Consider the following 22,906-nt stretch of genomic DNA (forward strand, 5'->3'; position numbering starts at 1 on the left):
ACCAGCCCATTAGTGGCCACAGTTTATACAAATGAAATAAGCATCATGAAAGTAAAAGATCATTATTCTGACAGAGCACACTTTCCAGTGAGGAACCCCCTTTCTTCGGTTATGGATCATTTTAAAGCAGCCTTTGAGAGGATTTGGCCGTCTCTCTCAACAGGAAACCATGCCTCACACCTCGCAGCCATCAGTGACCTTGACCTTTGACCAGTTCACCCTTGAGTCCAAGTGAACATTTGAGAATAACAGATGGCCATCCCCAAAAACGTAATGCCTCACTCTTAGGCATAAAACAGGGTTTAAATATTACCCACAACATTAAAACCACCTGGATAATATTGTACAGGACCGTTGCCCCACGTTATTACCCAGATAACAGTACATTTAATACATGTTGTGTTATGGAAGGGTTTTATCATGTCATAAATGATTTTATATGACATTATGACGCGTGTCTCACTTTCTTTTCTCGGCTCGATTGTTCAGTCTCCTCGCAATCCCGAACCCCGATTAGGGGCGCCTAAAAATAAAAGTCGGTGTCACAACTGTTGCTCCGACCAATCAGAACGCTCCTGGACGTCACCGGCCAATCGCGCGCTTCCCGGTTATCCCCCGGGGTCCGAAAGTGTCCCATCACTCCGGAATTCCAGGGAATCCTTGGCTCTGACGTGGACCCGGGGGACCGGGGGTCTTTTTAAACTCCGCGTGCGCCCGTCGCTCCATTCAGCGCGAGGCTGTCCATTAAGAAGCCGCGACCACATTCGACGGGACGCTGACAATTAAAAGTTGGGGGTGCCGGCCGCCTTGTACACCGAAAAGCGGATTATTCCATCCATCACCGGCGGTGACAGACGTGTCCTCTTTAGCAAGTACGTCCGAAAAAAAGAGTTGCGGTATAAAAATGAGCAACAGCGCCTACCTGGACGAGCCGCAGCCGCAGCCGCCGCCGCCGCCGCAGTACTACCAGGGCACGGACTTCGGGGACGAGGAGGAGGACGAGATGCCCGCCACGGAGAAGGACCTGGCCGAGGACGCGCCGTGGAAGAAGATCCAGCAGAACACCTTCACCAGGTGGTGCAACGAGCACCTGAAGTGCATCAACAAGAGCATCAGTGACCTACAGAGAGAGCTGGGCGACGGGCTCAAGCTCATCGGGCTCCTGGAGGTGCTGAGCCAGAAGAAGATGTACAGAAAGCATCACGCCAGGCCCAACTTCAGACAGATGAAGCTGGAGAACGTGTCGGTGGCGCTGGAGTTCCTGGACCGGGAGCGCATCAAGCTGGTGTCCATCGGTGAGTGATGTTCTCCAGGAAACCTAACGAACAAGCCAACTGGCTTCTGCGAGTCAATACATGATATGTAATATGCTTTGTTGCCTATACATTTACATTTACATTTACGGCATTTGGCAGACGCCCTTATCCAGACCGACTTTCAAGCCTATAGATTTGTGAGACCATGATATACTGAGTCTGATGAACTCAAATGTACCAACAAGGCTGAAAATAGCTGAGTGGTGATAACTTACTGGTCCAAAGCGCTTATCTACAAAAGATAAAGATTTATTTTGAAATAGTCAGGTTAATTTTAGCCATTGGTTGTGTTTAAGGACTTCAGTGAGCAGTGGGCAGCCATGAAAGGGGCCCAGGGTGTGGGGACGGTACCTTGATCAAGGGGACCTCAGTGGCACCTTGACGATTCAGGATCTGATCCCACAACCCCTTCAGTTACAAGTCCACTTCCATACCTGCTAGGCCACCACTGTATGTGAATTTGAGAGAGTTAAAGGGGATACTTTTATTTTTACATTCTCAACCAAGGAAAGTGCCAGTCCTGCCATTTGTTCCAGCCCATGGTGTCATCGTACTGTCATTACACATCATGGGTGGTCAGGTGGAAAATATGTCTTTATTTTCAGAAACTGAACTCGAGTTCAGGCAGTGTATCACTTTTGACAGGATCTTTGGATCATTCGCTGAAACTGAATTGTTGTTATCTGATGGTGTGACATTTTGGAGAACCCTGGAGACAGCAGATCTGGTAAACAGAGCAAACACGCGCTTCCCCACATGGACTCTCACACAGTGTTGAAGAAGCCAGGGTGGCAGGTCAACCAGATGAGATCATTGCCTCAAGCTGAGCTCATAGGGATCTGTGATATTTGATCAAAATGACGGCTGCCCAGATTCAGTGTCCCTGTGATGATCTCTCCCTCTCCTTTAGTCCACACCTCCTTATCTTTTCCCTCTAGAGGTCAGAAATATCCAGCCAGTGGCAAGAGCATTCTGGCCAGCAGCCATGTCCACATGTATCAGAGCAGGGGAGGGCAGTTGGCATTTTAAGCTACACAAAACTCGGGTGACAGATCAGATCTTTCTAGAAGGCCCTTTTTGTTTTTAAGTCTTCAGCATAGGTGTGAATGCACTACACAAGATTTGAAATGTTTATTTGGGATATAAGACAGAATTTAGTCTCAGTTTGTTCAGTGACACAGATCTCTGATCTCTCAGGGAAACCAGAAACAATTTTAAAACTAAATTCAGATTCAAATTCCAATAATTAACGCAGCAAATGAATAAGACACAACATTTAAGGCTATGCCTTTAGCCAACACTAAAATTAGTGTTGCTCTTTAACAGCATTAATATCTGTTACTGTTTGGAGCAGTGTGTATGTGTGCCAAAGAGTGAAAAAGTTTCAGAGAAATCATGTGGCTCGTTTCTAATCCACACAGAGATGGCATACTTCATAAAGAACAAGCAGGTGTCGGTACAGTCGGCGCTATTGTCACTCAGGGGCTGTAAATAATTTAGTGGTACGCTGTAGCTCCTTCATCAGGAAGGGGAGGCTGGTAATGCATATTCATGGAATTAGGAACTCTTTCTCATGTAGACCATTAAAACGAGTGTAGAATCAGTGGTGTTCATACTGAGGCTGCTCATTAAACTCCTGACAGTGATGGCTGGTGGCAGCAGATGGAGAAATTTCATGTCTCACCGTTGCTATGAGGAAGAGACTGAAGGCCCAAGGCTGCTCCCGTTTTGTAGGAATACTCCATGGCGGCTGTAAGGAAGAATTCATGGCTGAGGAATGTCCCAGGACACTGCAGAGTGTGGGCAGTGTGAGGAGGAGTAAAGAGGACCACCCAGATTTAAATTTACCCTGCCTTCCAAAGGCAAAAATACTAAATATTGATAAAGTCTTAACATTATAAATTCTTAGTTGCATACATACAATCTAAGAAAACCAACAACCAGCCTGTCAAAAACATCAAAACTCTGTGTCAGAACTGAATGAATTTCATATTGAATTGAAAGTTGTTTCAACTGCCCACTGCTCACTAAGGTGATAGGTTGAGGATGCAGAGGATGTTGTGTGCATTGCCATGCTGCATTGTCTCACAATGACAATCGCTTCACTTAAAAAAAAATCTTTATGTTCCTAAAATGTAAATCATAAACATAGTAATAACATTTTTTTTTAAAATCATAATTAAATGACTGTAATAAGTTTATATGACAATATCTGTGCATTGACTTAACTATAACCCACATCATGTTGGCTTTCTGTTCATTCCACAGACAGTAAGGCCATTGTAGACGGGAACCTGAAACTGATCCTGGGTCTCATCTGGACCCTCATTCTGCACTACTCCATCTCCATGCCTATGTGGGATGATGAAGATGATGAAGATGCCAAGAAACTGACCCCCAAGCAGAGGTTACTGGGATGGATCCAGAATAAAGTGCCTCAGCTGCCTATCAACAATTTCAACAAAGACTGGAGGGACGGCAAGGCCTTGGGTGCTCTGGTGGACAACTGTGCCCCTGGTGGGTCCTAGTGGTTTCTTCTCAGCAAGTCTTGAATCTTTAATGTTCCCTTAACCTGTGCAGAGCACATATTCAGCAGTCAGTCCCAAGGCAGTTCACACAGCTGCTCCTGCCTGAGTGACCCATTCAGTAGGGACTAAAGTTCTCAGGTCCAGCTATCTAATAAAGGCTCTCCCTCATGGCCACTTCCCCCAAATTTGGAGTGGATTCCTCGTGATTAAACAGGGGAGATGCTGTCAGATCAGTGCCTAAAACAGTTAAAGACTCTACTGGATGGTACAAGATAGAGTCTAGAGGGAGAATCTTTTCTGAACATGTAATCCAAATTGATAAAGTACCACTAGTATTTCATCAGAAGACAAGCCGTAAAGTGCGAGATGGGGGGTTGCATGGACCTGTGTTTACCTAAAACCGTCTGATGCTAAGCAGCTGCAGACAGACCTCCATAGTCATGACCATACAGGGTATGGGGTGTCCCTGTACAGCAGTGGAAACGTTGCTAACAGATGAAGTGGCCAGTATCCTCACTGAGAGTATTTTAAAAGCACTCTACCCCTTTCTCCAGACCAGTGCATCACTGTGCAAGAACTCGAATTCAGCTTTGGTTTGGTGTCTTGGTGAGTTGGAAAACCCATGTCAAAAGGGTGGATGACCAGTCCTCACTCTAACTGAGTTAAAACAAATTGGCAAAACGTATAATATTATAATATAATTATAGGATGATGGCTTCTGAGCTCCATGAACATGGGAGACGAGGCGCGTCATTCATGCCTATCCAATTAACACATAATCACCTAGGAGATGAGATCACCTTCGCTGCTCAAAGCTGTTTAGCCAAGGAGCAGAGTGCTTTGTCAGACAGCGGAGCTCATTCCTCTGGTGTTACTTGGTAGTCTGCCATATGTAATGTTGTTTGGGACTAAGTGCCAGTGTGGAATTAGATGGATTAATGAACCGATTTTTTTGTTTTGGTGAGGCGAGGGTGAAAGCTTAAGAGAGTCTGAAAGTGCTTTTGGAACGGGATCAATCCTCTTCGTCTAAGAGGTTACTGTCTGAACTTCCTCTGCAGGTCTGTGCCCTGACTGGGCGACCTGGGACCCCAACAAGCCAGTGGACAACGCCAGAGAGGCTATGCAACAGGCGGATGACTGGCTAGGTGTCCCACAGGTAGGCCACAACAGAAACAATGACTGAGTAAAAATTCACATTTATAAGTAAAACAAACAGAATGGCACTGACGTTTGTCAGCTTTACTTTAGAAAGATGATGTACAGCTTGAATCACATATGTATGCTACACTTACACACTCGTCTGTCTGGGTGTTAGATGTGTTCTTTTCAACCCAACATCATGCTAGCTTAAATATTTGCACCCATCTGAAGTTGTCAGACTGTTTATAGCTGAGTCGGTTTAGTGTGCTGGAGTCAGCTCATTGGTGCCTGTGAAATGCCTCTCTGAGACCTTTGCAATTGTATGAAATAAACATCAGTATGCTGTGAACAGTGGGAGTGTGCATGCGGCTGACTGCCCGTGCGGGCGAGTGAGGGATCATGGTAAATCCTGTCCTTGGCTTAATGAGGCCACAGTCCTCTCCTCAGCTTATATATAGCTGTGGGAGGGATCTGTGCTACATCGCAACACACATGTGACAGTTGTGACAGAAGACTGTACTTTGTGCAAATTCATTCTGATTAAAGTCACATATAGAACCAAAATAAAATAAAACACTCTTCATACATTTGAATCCAATAGAGCCATACTCCAGGAAATCCAACAATAATATAAAATCCATATTGCAGTTGTAAAAATACTAATGGAATGACATATTTGAGGCAGCGTTCTGTCACTAATTGCAATAACACAATGATTTGCTCTTCATTAAACCATGTTTAATGAAAAACATTTATGAGATTTCTGTTTTTATTTGTATTTGACACAATTGGGGTTGCATACAACTGATGCATCAGCATTGACTTTCATTCAGGTGATCGCCCCAGAAGAAATTGTGGACCCCAACGTTGATGAGCATTCTGTCATGACCTACTTGTCCCAGTTTCCCAAAGCTAAGCTCAAGCCTGGGGCTCCCGTGAAAACAAGACAGCTCTTCCCAAAGAAGGCCAAGGCTTATGGACCAGGTTATGGATCTTTTAAAACAACCTGTGCAAATAAGAAAAGAAAAGAAAACTCAATGTTAACTCTTGTAAACACAGGTATTGAGCCTCATGGCAATATGGTGCTGAAGCCGACATTTTTCACTGTGGAGACACTAGAAGCAGGACTTGGTGAAGTCATTGTGTATGTGGAGGACCCAGAGGGTCATACCGAGGAGGTGGGTGGTGCCTGTTATTCTATCAGATGTGACATCTCCGGCATATCTGTAACAAACAATTTTGTCTTCGTTTATTCCAGGCTAAGGTTGTTTCCAACAATGATAAGAACAGGACCTACTCTGTTAGTTATGTACCCAACGTTGCAGGTCTTCATAAGGTACTTAGTATTACAGTACAGTTCAGTATTCATTTTTAACAATGGACAATGCCAACAGCATAGTTTCTGTCTCCACCAGGTCAAAGTGCTTTTTGCAGGACAGGACATCGACAAAAGCCCCTTCATGGTCAATGTAGCTAAAGCAATGGGCAATCCCAACAAGGTGCAAGCCAGTGGGCCTGGCCTGGAGCCAGTAGGCAACGTGGCTGGAAAGCTCACCTACTTTGACATTTACACTGCAGGTAAGGACAGAGTTTTTTTGAACCCGCAGTATCATGATATTGTTGTATTTATTGCCAATATATCATAACAATGTTGCTTTTTCTTAATTATTTTAAAGGTGCTGGCGAAGGAGATGTTGGCATAGTGATTGTGGACCCTCAGGGCAGAAAAGACACAGTGGAGGTGATGCTGGAGAACAAAGGGGACAGTGTGTTCCGCTGCACCTACAAGCCCATAATGGAGGGATCCCACACCATACACGTAACATTTGCTGGACAGCCCATTCCCAAGAGCCCATTTCCTGTGCAGATCTCTGAAGGTGAAACACTTTAAAATGTCACTGTTTCAACTTATGAGCTTCATTTGGTCTTTTGCCAATCAATGCCAAAGGCCATTGTGGGTATTATTCTGCAAAGTGCACTTGTCACATGTTTGTCATTTTTAGCTCCACGTAGTATTCACCCCACTGGGCCTCCGGTGCAGATAATCCCACAGTCTGTGCGCACGCCCCCTGTGGACAAAGCAAAGAGGGGTGCTCCCAAAGTGCCACCCAAACCCAGTCGACCAAGTTAGTATAGGCTGCTGGGCGAGGCCTGCCGCTCTCATCCCGCCGCTGCCAATGCCAGCCAGGCCTCATGCCGCCCTTTTCTGTTGCCATACGCTTCGTGTGTTCTGCTGCAGGCATCCAGAGATCTCGGGGGTGCCCACTTAGGCCTGCTTCTGTCTGCTTGATGAGACATGCTGGTCTGGGAAAGGGTGAACAGGGACGGTGTGAGAAGTAGAGAGTGAGAATGTGTGATGGAGAGCATGATAAAGAGCATGCGAGGGCGTGTAAAAGAGAGAGAGAAAAGAACAGATAGTTCAGGCCTGAGTTTCAGTTCCTGTTGTACATTTTTGCTTGCTGCATCAATATCAACAGCGAAATTGAGAATATATTTTTTTTGATTTTGCCTATATTTGCATTGCCATTAAAACCATTTCCATTTGGTCTGAATTGAATGTGACATCTGCATTCAATGTGTTGCCAGTAATAAATGCGCTGTGATGTTAAATTGTTGCTATTTGGTGTTTCTGAAGCTTTGTCCTTTCTGTTTGACATTTTTACATTTTCATCACCATTGCTGTTTAACATAGCAGACTCACATGCATATTTCTTATCATTTGTTGATTAGCCAGCAATGTCAATGCCTGCAGAGCCACTGGCCGGGGCCTGCAACCAAAAGGGTTGAGAGTGAAGGAGGTAGCCGACTTCAAGGTTTTCACCAAGGGGGCCGGAACTGGTGAACTAACGGTCTCTGTCAAGGGTCCAAGTAAGAAAAGTCATTTCACTTTTTTATAAACTGCCACTGTCATTGGAATTGTCATTGGAGCAGGGCTCGGAATCCAAGCTTTGTATGTTGACAGATGGGGTAGATGTGTCCGTCAAGGTGAAGGACATTGGAGATGGTGTGTATGAATGTGACTATCACCCTCTCCAGCCAGGAAAATATATTGTCACGATTTCTTGGGGAGGACAACCGATTCCACGCAGGTGAGAGAGGTTTCTTTACTCTTATTTAGTAGATTATTTTTGTATAACCTAAAACTCAACACTGGGCATGTTTTAGTCCGTTTGAGGTTGAGGTTAGTCTGGAAGCTGGACCACAGAAAGTTCGTGCATGGGGTCCTGGTCTGGAGACAGGAATGGTGGGCAAGTCAGCTGACTTTGTGGTGGAAGCCATCGGCACCGAGGTGGGGACTCTAGGTGAGTCTCAACAACCCATGGATGACGACTGTAGACACTGTAAATAAATCCTGAACCAAAGGATAACTTAGGACCATTTAACCCAGGGTTCTCCATCGAGGGTCCATCGCAAGCTAAGATCGAGTGTGAGGACAAAGGCGACGGGTCCTGTGATGTGCATTACTGGCCCACTGAGCCAGGTCACTATGCGGTTCATGTCATCTGTGATGATGAGGACATCAAGGACAGCCCCTTTATTGCCCACATTCTCCCTGCAGCCAATGATGTCTTTCCTGAGAAGGTCAGTGAACCTCTCGGCTTTTTCATCACAGCCTTGTCTTGCTAAATTTAATCTCATGGAAATTTTTTTCAGGTTAAGGCCTATGGACCAGGTCTGGCACCGACTGGATGCATCATCAACAAGCCTGCAGAATTCACCATTGATGCCCAGCTAGCTGGAAATGGCAAACTCAAGATTTATGCTCAGGTGACCTATCTATTCTGCCTCCTGACACTGTCTTATTGTGGTGATTTCTTCATCTTACACCACTGTCTTGTGTATTTATAGGATGCAGAAGGGTGCGTTATTGACATTCAGATTACAGATAAGGGTGATGGAACCTTTTTCTGTGTTTATATCCCAACCAAGCCAATCAAACACACAATCATTGTTACATGGGGTGAGGTCAACGTTTCCAACAGCCCCTTCAGGGTAAGGCTCCATCCTTCCATCCATCCATCCATCCATTTAAGTAATTAATCACAATTATTACTTTATGTTTGTATAGGTGATGGTGAGTGAAGGCTGCCATCCAGAGAAGGTAAAGGTGTACGGGCCTGGAGTAGAAAAAAATGGTCTGAAAGCAAATGAGCCCACCTACTTCACTGTGGATTGCAGTGAGGCAGGTCAAGGTATGGCTTCGTCTGTAGAAGATCTTTAACCCTTGTCATTTTCATTTAATTTATAAGGTATTTGTACCTATTACAGGTGATATCAGCATTGGCATCAAGTGTGCACCAGGTGTGGTGGGACCCACAGAGGCAGACATTGACTTTGATATCATTAAGAATGACAATGACACATTTACTGTCAAATACAACCCCCCCAGCCCGGGGCGCTACACTGTCATTGTACTGTTTGCTGATCAGGTGAAATGCCAGAATATATTATTTTGTTGGTGTGTGATTAAAAACTGCCTTCTTGCTTTTTTAAATCTCCTCTTGTTCACATTATATCTTTTTTACCCGCTCAGGAAATACCCAGCAGCCCATACAAGGTTAAAGTTGACCCATCCCATGATGCAGGCAAAGTACGAGCAGAAGGTCCTGGACTCAATAAGACAGGTGAGAAATTGAAATAAGGCAACAGAGGTCAAAAAGTGTTCAGAAGGACATCCAGACATAGGTGGGAGGGATAATGAAGCACAGACACTGTCTCTGTCACGTACTTGTCATGTATGCCAAATGTCTGAATAAAGGGTGTGGTGAAATGTTCAATTTTACTCTGTACTAGAAGCCGAGATGGAGCTGCAGTTTTGGGGGGTTTGGCCAAACCTTGTTCCCCCATTCTTGCAGTACAATGTCAGCTATCCCTACTTGTGCTGAGTGCTTGACTACACACTGCACCAGAGTGTCCCCTGAGCTCTGAGAAGGGTTAACCAAAGCCTAAGCACTAAGTTGGAAAAAGAACCACATTTAAAGCACCAGCAGCAGCACAAAACAAGTACAGGAGCTCAGTGTACAGAGAGTCTATGATATTAATTTGATATTTTTTCAGGGGTGGAGGCTGGCACACCAACCCACTTCACCATCTACACCAAAGGAGCAGGCAAGGCCAAACCTGAAGTCCACTTCACTGCCACAGTCAAAGGGGAAGCCGTAAAGGACTTTGAGATTATTGACAACCATGACTACTCATACACTGTGAAGTACACAGCCCTTCATCAGGTAAAGAGATTTAGCATGTGCTGTTATATTAGCTCCTCCTCTTTTTTCATAGTAGGGTGTGACTTTCTTCTTTCTTCAATTGCATGTAAAGGGAGCCTTGAGCATCTCAGTCACACATGGAGGAGACCCTGTTCCCAAAAGCCCATTCAGTATCACTGTGGCTCCTCCACTGGACATCAGCAAGGTTAAAGTTCAGGGACTTAATGAACGTGAGTAGTAAGCTACCAACCTCACTAAACATATGCTATTCTGTCAGTTGAAAGTAGTCTTCTCAAGCACATCCATAGTCTTCTCAAGCACATCCTAGAGAATCTCATTCTTTAATTATTATCAGCATTATCATCTTGAAACAGCCTCAGTAGTCCATGCCCGATCTATTGAAGCATTCTCCACAAAGCAGATTAGTCCCAACCCTAACTAAGTAATAACATTTTTAGTCATTTCACCTTGTTAGTTACTGTATTATTGTGTTATTCAGAGTGACCATTTGAGATGTCTGTGGTGTATTTTCAATGGAATTTGTCTTCTGACAAGGTTTTCACTGTACATGTTACCCACTGATACATATTAATCACTGCAGTAATGAACCAGTCAAAGTCTCTTTATCTAGTAACTTTGTGATGATTCTATCTGTCCAATCACTGGAACTCTGTGTTCACTTAAACCTATCCCAAAATAATTCAATTGCAGTATGATAGAAACCCAGAAAAGTTGAACTGACCCAATATCGTGGGGTGGGAAAGAAAATATTGATGCCTGGGCACTTCATTAGGATCTCATACTGTGGTATTGAGCTGCCTATGCGTGTGTGTTGCAGGGGTGGAAGTTGGCAAAGATCAGGAGTTCATTGTCAACACAAAAGGAGCTGGAGGACAAGGAGAGGTGGGTGTGAAAATGACATCACCTTCTGGACGACCAATTCCATGCAAGATAGAGTCAGACAAGGCCAAGGACATACACTCTGTGAAGTATATTCCACCTGAAGAAGGTCCATACAAGGTGGACATCACATACGATGGTAACCCAATTACTGGGAGTCCGTTTTCTGTGGAGGGTATCATGCCTGCGGACCCCACAAAGGTATTTGATTCTAATAAATGTATGTAAATAAGTAAGTAAGTATTGTAAATAAATGTATGAAAATAAACTATTTGGCTGCTTTAGGTACGTGCTTATGGCCCAGGTCTGCAGGGTGGCACTGTGGGGAAACCTGCCCCATTTGGAATCGACACCAAGGGTGCTGGAGCAGGAGGTCTGGGCCTGACTGTAGAAGGGCCATGCGAGGCCAAGATTGAATGCCAAGACAATGGAGATGGCACCTGCTCGGTCTCTTACCTACCCACTGAACCTGGGGACTACAATATAAACATCCTCTTTGGTGATGCTCACATCCCAGGGTCCCCCTTCAAAGCCAAAGTCCGTCCTGCCCTGGACCCAAGCAAGGTGGTGGCCAGTGGGCCAGGTCTGGAAAGAGCCAGGGCGGGAGAGGCGGCCAGCTTCACAGTGGACTGCACACGAGCTGGAGAAGCCGAGTTGACTGTGGAGATTGTCTCTGAGACAGGTGCCAAGGCAGAGGTGCGCATCCAGAACAACAACGATGGCACCTTTTCTGTCACCTACACGCCACCCTTCCAAGGAGTGCACACCATCACCATTAAATATGGAGGCCATGTCATGCCCAGATGCCCCATACGTGTGCATGTGGAGCCTGCTGTGGACACTAGTGGGGTCAAAGTTTATGGGCCTGGAGTGGAACCCAGAGGTAAGGGGTCACTGCAGGGTGGTCAGGGTGTCATCTCAGTCTGTCACTTCCATGTTTCTCATTGTTGCCTGTTCATGCAGGCATCCTCCGTGATGTGACCACACACTTCATTGTGGATGCCCGAGTCCAGAACAAGACTGGAGGAAACCATGTCAAAGTCTGTATCATCAACCCTTCAGGCACCAGCACGGACGCCTACATCACAGATAAAGGCGACGGGACCTACAGAGTGGAGTACACAGCATTTGAAGAAGGTGAATTGTGTGAAAATTAATATTTTGTTTAAACAAAAGAACAGATTAAATCTGGAGGACATTTGAATGTGAGTTTTGAAAAATATTAAGCCAGATGAGGGAGGGAATACGAACAGGTGCTGTTGTGGGTATAAATACTGGGTGAAGTGGTTTCAGGGCTTTAGGGAGAGAGAGAGAGAGAGTAAAATAGAGTGTGCTAGGGGTTATAAATAGGAGGTGTGTTGGGAACATAGACTCTTGAACCCAGATTTGTGTGTGTGAGAGTGAGTGTCTTGCCAGAGCCCAGCAGATCCACTGGAAATGAAAATATGGTGTTTAAGCAATGATGGTGGCAGGCTGAAGAGAATATGGCTTTTATTCATCTCTGATAGACTGGGATAAAATTTGGGATAAAATTTGAAATAAAGTTAAATACACCAAAGACTGTACTAACAACAGTGATGTGGATAATCAGGACCCTATTCAATACTGCATAGATCTTTAGATGAATGGTGAAACATCTACTTAAGCTTGCTGGATAAATGAAATTGTCTTTGATGCTAATATACAGTATTACAGTTGCTGTACACAAACGTTGTAAACACACACACACACACACCTACACACACACACACACACACACACACACGTATCTCCTACTTCTCAGATTGATATGACATTTTTTTAATTCCAGGGGTGCATCTAATTGAAGTACTTTTTGACAATGTTGCTGTCCCCCTGAGCCCATTCCGGGTCTCTGTGGTGGAAGGCTGTGACCCTACACGTGTACGGGCCTATGGACCGGGCCTGGAGAGCGGAATCACCAACAAGCCCAACTGCTTTACTGTGGAGACCAGGTTTGCCAATATTCATCAGAACAATAAAGAAGCATTTATTTAATCTCTTTTACATTTTGTACATCTTGGATCTACCTACATGTTTTTATGGTTATTGGTTTTTATGTTCATATCTAACTCTCAGAGGTGCTGGTACTGGAGGCTTGGGTTTGGCCATTGAGGGTCCATCTGAGTCGAAGATGTCCTGTAAAGACAACAAGGACGGAAGCTGCAGCGTGGAGTATGTCCCTTTCACACCTGGGGATTATGATGTCAACATAACATATGGTGGTCTACCGATTCCAGGTACAACTCTAGTAATCAGAGTCAAGGTCAGAGGTGTCAAAGGGCCCTAAAAAAACTATATTTTTTTGAGGATTTATCTCTCTCCGTTTCAGGCAGCCCATTTCGTGTGTCTGTGAGGGATGTGGTGGACCCCAGCAAAGTGAAATGTTCTGGGCCTGGACTGGGGCCTGGCGTGAGAGCCCGTGTCCCACAGACATTCACGGTGGACAGCAAGCAGGCAGGACAGGCTGCCCTGGAGGTGCAGGTCTACGGACCAACAGGTACAAGCACATTATTCCATCATATACTGGAGCACTGCAATATAACTGGAAGGTTTTATCCATTCACATTTCTTTTGTTTTTTGTTGATCTTTTATTCTCCAACAGGCGCTGCTGAGCCAGTAAAAGTCAGTAACCATGGTGACGGAACACACACAGTCAACTACACACCTGCTCAGGATGGACCCTATTCAGTGTCTGTCAGATATGGAGGCCAGGATGTTCCACGCAGGTGCCGATTCGCTCCGCTGCTGTACTGCTTTCAGTAATATTTTTTATATTTGATAAGTTGTATTTACAACTTATCAAATATTAATGGTAATGATAAAAAATGTTGCCGGTTCAAGTCCCGACACTCTGCTCCCCGGGCGCCTTTCATGGCTGGCCACTGCTTGCCAAGGGTGATGGATTAAATTAAGAGGACACATTTTGTTGTGTTCACCATGTGCTGTGCTGTGTTTCACAATGGCAATCACTTCACTTTCTTTTATATGGTTCTAGCCTGTAATTAATTAGATAATTGGCTGGAACACTGGAATTTCGGAATCCATTCATTTTAAAATGAATTTTAAAGAATTTTCAATTGTCCAACTGGATCTTCTCTCTACATTGGTTTTAGCCCATTCAAGGTTAATGCAGGCCCAGCACATGATGCCAGTAAAGTTCGTGCCAGTGGTCCTGGTCTTGACACTGCTGGTGTGGCTGCCAGTCTTCCTGTGGAGTTCACAATTGATGCCTGTGATGCTGGGGAGGGGCTTCTCACTGTTCAGATTCTGGTTGGTCCCTCTCACCTCACTACCATGGTCATGATCTTTTTTATGACTTTTTGACCATAAGTCCTTTATACCACATGCAGGATCCCGAAGGCAAACCCAAGAAGGCCAGCATCCAGGACAATGGAGATGGGACTTACACTGTGTCCTACCTGCCTGACATGACTGGCCGCTACACAATTACCATTAAATATGGTGGTGATGAGATCCCATACTCCCCTTACCGCATCCACGCACTGCCAACAGGCGATGCCAGCCAGTGTCTGCTTACAGGTCTGTCCAGTTATTCTTGTCTAAAAACCAGTAAGGGATTTTACTTTGGACCCTATTGGACAGATAATCATTTATTGTATATTTTCCTAGTGTCTATTGGAGGACACAGGGTTGGTAAGTAGCTACTCTTCTTGTAATGTCCCCGAACAATGTCCCCTATATCGTGTTTAAGATTTGTCATGTTTTGCAGCAGCAGGCCTGGGACCCAAAATCCAAACGGCTGAGGAAACTAACATAACAGTTGATGCTAAGGCTGCTGGGAAGGGCAAGGTAACATGCACAGTGCTGACCCCCACCGGCATAGAGCTGGACATGGATGTAGTGGAGAACCCAGATGGGACCTTCGACATCTACTACACAGCGCCCGAGCCGGGCAAATACGTCATTACCATTCGCTTTGGAGGACAACACATCCCCAACAGCCCTTTCCATGTGACTGTGAGTACCAGGCGTGTGTACGAATATGAGAATAGGAATTCAGAAAACAATATTAAATATCTACATTTTTTCCCTGTTAGGCTACAAAAGAACCTGTTGTGCCCCCTGAAGGATTAGAGGGCATGTTCCGGCCTCTCAACCTGGTCATTCCCTTCACTGTGCAGCAGGGGGAGGTCACAGGTGAGCCAGTCTCTTACAGCAGAACACCCAAAAATCTGAAAACGCAGGTTAGACGGGCTAACAGAGGCTTTTTTATATAGGTGAAGTTCGTATGCCTTCTGGAAAGGTGGCACGGCCTCAAATCAGAGACAACAAAGATGGCACAGTGACTGTAAGGTATGCTCCAACTGAGAAGGGCCTTCACGAGATGGACATCAAATACGAGGGCAATCATATACCAGGTATGTCTTCAACATCAATTGAAATATTTTAGGTGTCACCTGCGTTCTGACATGGCTTTTCCTTCACACACAGGAAGTCCACTGCAGTTCTATGTGGATGCTATGCACACCAGTCAGGTGACGGCTTACGGCCCTGGCCTGTGCCACGGCATGGTGAACAAACCAGCCACCTTCACTGTGGTGACCAAGAATGCTGGAGAAGGTACAGTAGCTTTAACTAAGCGGTCATTGCTTTCAGTCAAAATGAAAAAAAAACCTCTCCCCTCACCCACTCTCTTCCTCAGGTGGCCTTTCCTTGGCAGTGGAAGGACCTTCAAAGGCTGAAATCACTTGCAAGGATAACAAAGATGGTACCTGTACAGTGTCCTACTTACCCACAGCTCCTGGGGACTACAACGTCATTGTCAAGTTTGACAACAAACACATTCCTGGCAGCCCCTTCACTGCTAAGATCACAGGTATGGAGGATATGGGACAAAGAGCGCGGAAATACATAAATAACAAATAGAGTCTAACATTAAAAAATAAGGTCTGGATATTATCTACAGTTGTCTTGTCACACAACTGGAGACAATTCTATCCTACTGGATTTACTTTATATATTGTAGAAATATGCCGTTTGCTTCAGAATTTCAAGCTAAACATGAAACAAGTCTCTTGCCTTCCTTAAATTTATCTAATATATCTACTAATATGTTAACATCATGGACCATTCAAAACATGAACCACATGCAAATGTCCTACTAAATGTCCAACTAAATGTCTTTGTGAATGAAAAAGCGATTCATATTTGACCATGGTGCTGCAGGTGACGACTCCCTCAGGACATCACAGCTGAATGTTGGTGCTGCGACAGATGTGTCGCTGAAGATCACAGAGACGGACCTGAGCTCCCTGACAGCCAGCATCAGAGCACCATCTGGTAAAGAGGAGCCCTGCCTGCTGAAGAGGCTGCCCAACCGCCACATTGGTAAGCAGCTCACTGGACATTCATTAATGGGGACATTTCCATTCTTTGAAAAGCAATATGAGATAGTATCCAACAGTGATGAAGAATATTGAGCAGTATTGAGCGAAATGATTCTTCATGCCTCTCTCTTTACAGGTATCTCCTTTACTCCTAAGGAGGTGGGTGAGCATGTTGTTAGTGTGATGAAGAGTGGAAAACATGTGGCAAACAGCCCCTTCAAGATCATGGTGGGTCCATCCGAGATTGGAGAAGCCAGCAGGGTGAAGGCCTTCGGCAAGGGCCTGGTGGAGGCTCACACCTTTGAGGTTGCCGAGTTCTTCGTGGACACCAGGAATGCAGGTGGGACGAGGGAACACTTAAAAAAAAAGGGATTAAATAAATGTCTGTGTGGTACATTTGACCTTTCTGTTCCAAGGCTATGGAGGTCTGGGGTTATCTATTGAGGGTCCAAGTAAGGTTGACATTAACTGTGAGGATGTGGAGGATGGGACATGCAAGGTGACATACTGTCCAACTGAGCCAGGCAACTATATAATCAACATCAAGTTTGCAGACAAGCACATCCCAGGTCTGTTATCCTGTAATATGTTTAATATGTATAGCATATTTGGTATATGAAATCAGAATGTCCCATTTGCTGCAGGAAGCCCATTCACAGTGAAGGTAACAGGAGAGGGCAGGATGAAGGAGAGCATCACCAGGAAGAGGCAGGCTCCCTCAATCGCCAGTGTTGGCAGCACCTGCGACCTCAACCTGAAAATCCCCGGTGAGAAGATGGACACACTGATAATCAATGCCTTCATCAGAGGTTTCGCCCTGGCAATGTGATGAGAGTCATTGTTATCCTCATGTTTTTTTCACCTGCCTTTCAGGAAACTGGTTCCAAATGGTATCAGCCCAGGAGCGCCTAACACGCACTTTTACCCGCAGCAGCCACACCTACACACGAACAGAGCGCACGGAGTTCAGCAAGACGCGTGGCGGTGAGACCAAGCGCGAGGTCCGCGTAGAGGAAAGCACGCAGGTGGGAGGAGACCCATTCAGGGACGTATTTGGCGATTTCTTGGGCAGAGAGAGGCTGGGATTTGGTAGCATGACCACCAGGCAGGAAGGTAAGATGCTGGCAGTGTGAAAACACTGATAAATTTTATTAATCATTTAAAACTACATTTTGCAGTGGTACAAAGTCAAATCAGTGTCATACAAGTTTTTATCACCACCTTGTTGCCTCCAAAATCCCTTTTTTTCACTATGCAGTAAGTGTACCTGATTAAAGAAAAGGACAACTGTGAATTGGGGGACAAGTGTTAATTGTTGGCTATTATATTTAAAGACAAAAAAGATTATTAGTATATATTGGAAAGAGAAGAGTCTTTCCCAGTTATGAAAATGAAGTTCAGTGGGTCTTGTGTAGAAGTTTAAATAGCCAGCTTGTTTTTCCTCATGAGAAGGGCAGGATAGCACATTTGAGCCTGTGCCCAGCCCCTGACATTTTTAATCTCTGCCCATGCTACATGCCCCGGATGGAATTTACAGCTGATTATTACAGCCAAATGTGGATGGAAAATATGAAGCTGCATCAGCCAAGCTATGGCACTGAGAATAGCAATGGTGGAAGGAGAGAAACAGAGAGAAGATGTTATTGTAGCTAAATCACAAAGATTATTCAGAAACGTATCTCCCCTGAAACTGATTTTTCCACAGTTGCAGCAGATGTGGGTGCTCAGCCAATGACTGCTCAGGTCACCAGTCCGGGTGGGAAGACCGTGGATGCTGAGATTGTGGATGGAGGGGACAGCACCTACAGTGTGCGCTTTGTGCCACAGGAGATGGGCCCTCACACTGTCAATGTCAAGTACCGGGGTCAGCATGTCCCTGGGAGCCCGTTCCAGTTTACAGTGGGGCCACTGGGAGAGGGAGGTGCTCATAAGGTGCGAGCTGGTGGCACTGGACTGCAGAGGGGAGTGGCTGGAGTGCCAAGTAAGATCAGCTAATATCAACATCACCATCAGATTAAATAATGATGATGAATGTGTTATCAGAATCATTCATGTTGCCATAGCATTATGCACTACTGTTGTACAGTGGGTTAGAAGACATGATATTTGTGAAGTAATAATGACTACACTTTTGAATGGTAGTGTAGAGTGTGAGAGGACAGCCATGAGTCTGATATAAAAGTACATGGATTAACCTGAACTCAAGTTGTTGACCAGTTTCCCTGTCTTTACTTCAGCCGAGTTCAGTATCTGGACACGAGAGGCAGGTGCAGGGGGTCTGTCCATCGCAGTGGAGGGTCCCAGCAAGGCCGAGATCTCCTTTGAAGACCGGAAAGATGGATCCTGTGGTGTGTCCTACATGGTCCAGGAACCAGGTGAGCAAAGACTGGCACTACACGACGTACATCACTTCATTTTGTTCAAAGCTTATATCTGTGCCTTATTTTTATATTTACATTTTTTAAACTCAGCTTTTTGATATCCAATCTCTCAGGCGACTACGAAGTGTCAATCAAGTTTAACAATGAGCACATCCCAGACAGCCCCTTCATTGTCCCCATTGCCACGCTGTCTGACGATGCACGTCGACTGACTGTCACAAGCCTCCAGGTTGGTCTGCTGACACTTAATTCCTCGACTAACTGATCACTATTTTCTCTCAGCGTTAGACATGTGTGTAATACCAGTGCCAGCCAAACAGCCCTAATGCCATTTGTCCTTGGCCTGTAACTAGACCTGACATCCAAAGGCCAAAATATGGTGGTGTTGATGTTGGTGGATTAGGTGTCCAGGGTTCTCTGGCCAGTGGAGATCCACTAGCCTGACCCTCTTCCACAGAGCCCAGCTCATTAGTCCTCATCCATCCCCATGACTGATGGGTCTACTCATGCTCCACAGTGGGACAGAAATTACAAGTTTCGCTCTCTGTCTTCCTCTCTCCACAACCTTAACCTTCTATCTGTATTCCACACCTCCAACCCATCCTGTTCCTACTCTCCCTCCATTAGGCGTGAAGCATGACCGCTAGAATGTAGAGACCACATCTCCTCATACATTTATACCAAATTACTTTCAGTCAAATTACTACAAAACACAGGAATCTTGAAGGATTTCCGTGCACTGTAATTCCAGCCTTGCACTCCATTTAAAAAAATTTGCAGCCTGACAGCCCATCACCCACACCCACACACATGCTGGCTGCCACATTCTTAAGCACAAATGCAACCGACATTTGTTCACATGAAAACGCTTGTGAATAGCTTTGATTTGTGTCATATTTTGTAGGAGAAGGACCTGAAGGTGAGCCAAGAGGCTTCATTCGCAGTTCAGAAGAACGGTGCGAGAGGCATAATCGATGCTAAGGTCCACACACCCTCCGGCAGTGTCGAGGAATGCTACATTACTGAGCTGGACAGTGGTAAGTCAGAAGTGACTCATTCATTAAAGTGCAGTGCACATAAGCAGGAGTTCAGCAATCATGCAAGAAATTTGTCTTTGCAGACAAGAATGCAATCCGTTTCATTCCACGGGAGAATGGTGTCCACTCCATTGATGTGAAGTTTAATGGCAGCCATATTCCTGGAAGCCCTTTCAATGTGCGAGTTGGGGAGCCGGACCAGGCTGGAGACCCAGGGATGGTGTCTGCCTACGGACCTGGGCTGGAGGGAGGCTGCACAGGTAGGAAATTGACCTCATTAGACTATAACAGAACATACATTTTGCCACATTTGTGATGTACACTGCTGAGCAAAGAAAATAAGAAGGGAAATGGAGGAGGGACACAAAGGAGGGCACGGATGCTTCTGCTACATCTGAGTATGTGTATTATTGTGCTTCAAAAGTCAACTTCTGTGCTTCTTGAACCAAAGAAGAATTGATTTGATTTTGATGTAATATATTAAATTAGCATTTGCTTCTGTTACTGAAGGAATAGGGAAGGGCTTCCAAAAGCTGGGATGCTGGGCATACTGCCCCCTGGTGTATAATGGGTAATTATTGATTGGATGGCTTCCCTGCAGGCGTACCTTCTGAGTTTGTGGTGAACACCTGTAATGCCGGATCGGGTGCCCTGTCTGTCACCATTGACGGTCCTTCCAAGGTGAAAATGGACTGCATTGAGTGCGCCGAAGGATACAAAGTCATATACACGCCCATGGCCCCTGGAAATTATCTAATCTCCGTCAAATATGGAGGCCCGCAGCACATTGTGGGCAGCCCCTTCAAAGCAAAAGTGACAGGTGAATACTTCTTATGTTTTAGCATATTCCCACAGTCCCCTGCAAAATATAATCTATTGCATAATTCCTGCTTGGGAAATTATCTAATGCATGACATCTTTAACCACGGAGACTATGAGTAATTAATAAGAATATATAAAGTTTCACATCTGAAGAAAACTTCTCCCAGATGTAGTCCATGAAGCTTCCCTCAGGTTAGGGAATAAGAATAGAACAGGAAAAGTGCTTCTTTTTACTTATGTAACCTCTCAACTCTGGCTAAGAAAAGACTTTCTCTCTTGCACACTTTGTGCTTCCGTGTTGGGGTTTCCTTGGCAATGTTCGGGTTATGCAACACAGAGATGAATTGTGAGTGCCGTCCTTATGTAACGGATGTCTGTTTCTGGCCTGTTAGGTGTACGTCTGTCTGGGGGCCACAGCCTTCATGAAACCTCCTCAGTGCTTGTGGAGACTGTCACCAAGACTTCCAAGATGGCCGGAGCCTACAGCTCCATTTCCAGCACCATTAAGCTGGAGTCGGACGCCAGCAGGGTGGTGTGCAGGGGTCCAGGACTCTCCAAAGCCATGGTGGGACAGAAAAACAGCTTCAGTGTGGACTGTAGCAAAGCAGGTAAGATGACCTTCTAACCAGTAACCAGTTGCATCTAGGATTCCATTCATACTTATCCAATATGAAAAGACATAACTTGAACCAGAATGTACCAATTTTTTTATGTGAACTCTAGATCTCTTACTATTTCAAGAAAAATGTATTAAACATTTCTTCTCTAGGCACAAACATGCTGATGGTGGGTGTCCATGGCCCCAAGACTCCTTGTGAAGAGGTGTATGTGAAGCATGTGGGCAATCGCCTCTATAACGTAACCTACACGGTGCGAGAGAAGGGCAACTATGTGGTCATCGTGAAGTGGGGAGACGACACTGTGCCAGGGAGCCCCTTCCATGTCACCGTCCCTTAAGATCTCCCACTAACCCTCATCCCTAATGGCCTACGAAGCTAAGCACACTTCTATGGACAACACCACCTCCGCTGCCAGAATGCATTTAAAAAATGCAATGACTGTTCTTATTCCACCAAGTAAAAAAAAACACACGTGCCAAATATTTTTGTATTAACCCCTTGATGCCATACTTCACAGCAGTGCTCACAATCACCGAAGCCATGCCCCTGTCTGTAATAGTGTTACTTATTATTGAAATTTTTTTTTTTTTTTTTTCCGCACAAGCCATCAATCCACTTTTTGGCCAAATCCGTCTGATGGAAGTAGGCAATGAAACACATTGAAAGACATTTGAAAAGACTGTAGTATTCATTTGAATTGGGCAAGTTTTAAAAAGGTAGGCTGGGACTTTATGTGTGAATGTTTCAAGTGTTTATGCAGTCCAACAGCAATAAGGTGTGTTTTCATGGTTTTATATGCTTTTTTGGACTTGTTATATTAACCAAATATTTGGTAAGTCTATGCAGATCTAATAAAGATTCAGCTGTTATCTTGTGCCATTATTTGTGGCTGCTGTCTCACTCAGCTCACTTTGAATGAGCGTCTGCGTGCCCATATCAAGAGGTGTATTTGTTAAGAGAGCCTGGCACCTACTGGTGATGTTGTCTAGTGCAGTGCTCAGCGTCAGTTGTCCTCGTTTGCAAACACCATTTTCTTTGCTGAATTTCGTATTAACCGCTCACTGTCAGAAGTACAGCCAATACTACTTCAGCCATTGTATTACAAAGCAAGATATTTCTGGTAAGATGTTTGACACCCTATCTGGAGTGCAGCTGGACACATTATATCTGTGAAGGTTCACAGTCGTCCACGTCATGGTTATCTCAAAAAAAGTTATTTCACTGGCAACTCAAACCATTTTTGAGACAAGAAACATTTTATTGCTGAAAGAGGCTTCTGCCATTAGCACATACTCCTTCTATCAAGGGGTATTCTTGGTCAGAAAGATTGTTGTACTTTTTTTTTGTGTTTTTTTTGTTATTTTTTTTACTGCTTTTCTAAATTACTCATTAATGCATACACATACATGTTTCAGACCATTCACTCACAGATTGACAACTATGGCCAATTTAGAGTTGCCATTCCACTTAGTGTGCAATCCAGAAACCAGAAAGCATGGAGATTTGACCTTGTGTGACGCCACAGCAGATATTACAGACAATATCATAATAATAAGAATAAACAGCTACTTATGATTTTCATATC

At 44.9% G+C, this 22,906-nt stretch overlaps 1 protein-coding gene across 3 annotated transcripts; it reads left to right on the forward strand.

Annotated features, from left to right (window-relative positions):
- The first annotated feature begins 656 nt into the window (after positions 1-656).
- On the forward strand, positions 657-22,203 carry LOC114793532 (filamin-C-like). 3 transcript variants are annotated; one of them, XM_028985415.1, is made up of 48 exons: positions 905-1,295; positions 3,585-3,833; positions 4,903-5,000; positions 5,818-5,968; positions 6,044-6,162; positions 6,243-6,320; positions 6,400-6,562; positions 6,661-6,861; positions 6,988-7,110; positions 7,715-7,852; positions 7,947-8,073; positions 8,150-8,286; positions 8,373-8,566; positions 8,639-8,752; positions 8,834-8,977; positions 9,054-9,177; positions 9,254-9,414; positions 9,519-9,609; positions 10,043-10,212; positions 10,304-10,421; positions 11,030-11,292; positions 11,377-11,974; positions 12,055-12,228; positions 12,902-13,064; positions 13,189-13,349; positions 13,442-13,609; positions 13,716-13,839; positions 14,227-14,383; positions 14,464-14,653; positions 14,744-14,767; positions 14,847-15,091; positions 15,172-15,271; positions 15,352-15,492; positions 15,566-15,694; positions 15,777-15,950; positions 16,301-16,462; positions 16,598-16,801; positions 16,878-17,030; positions 17,106-17,228; positions 17,335-17,574; positions 18,167-18,442; positions 18,699-18,836; positions 18,956-19,071; positions 19,747-19,879; positions 19,963-20,139; positions 20,481-20,699; positions 21,094-21,309; positions 21,471-22,203. In XM_028985415.1, the coding sequence occupies exons 1-48, from the start codon at positions 905-907 to the stop codon at positions 21,656-21,658; spliced, it is 8,247 nt and encodes a 2,748-aa protein (XP_028841248.1). In that variant the 3' UTR covers positions 21,659-22,203. The 3 variants fall into 3 exon arrangements, with proteins under 3 accessions (XP_028841249.1, XP_028841250.1, XP_028841248.1); XM_028985416.1 differs by lacking the exon at positions 6,988-7,110 and having other exon boundaries at positions 657-1,295; positions 14,844-15,091; XM_028985417.1 differs by lacking the exon at positions 6,988-7,110 and having other exon boundaries at positions 657-1,295.
- The last annotated feature ends 703 nt before the right edge of the window (positions 22,204-22,906 follow it).

This window comes from Denticeps clupeoides, chromosome 7 (genome assembly GCF_900700375.1).
Source record: "Denticeps clupeoides chromosome 7, fDenClu1.1, whole genome shotgun sequence".
Lineage (NCBI taxonomy): Eukaryota > Metazoa > Chordata > Actinopteri > Clupeiformes > Denticipitidae > Denticeps > Denticeps clupeoides.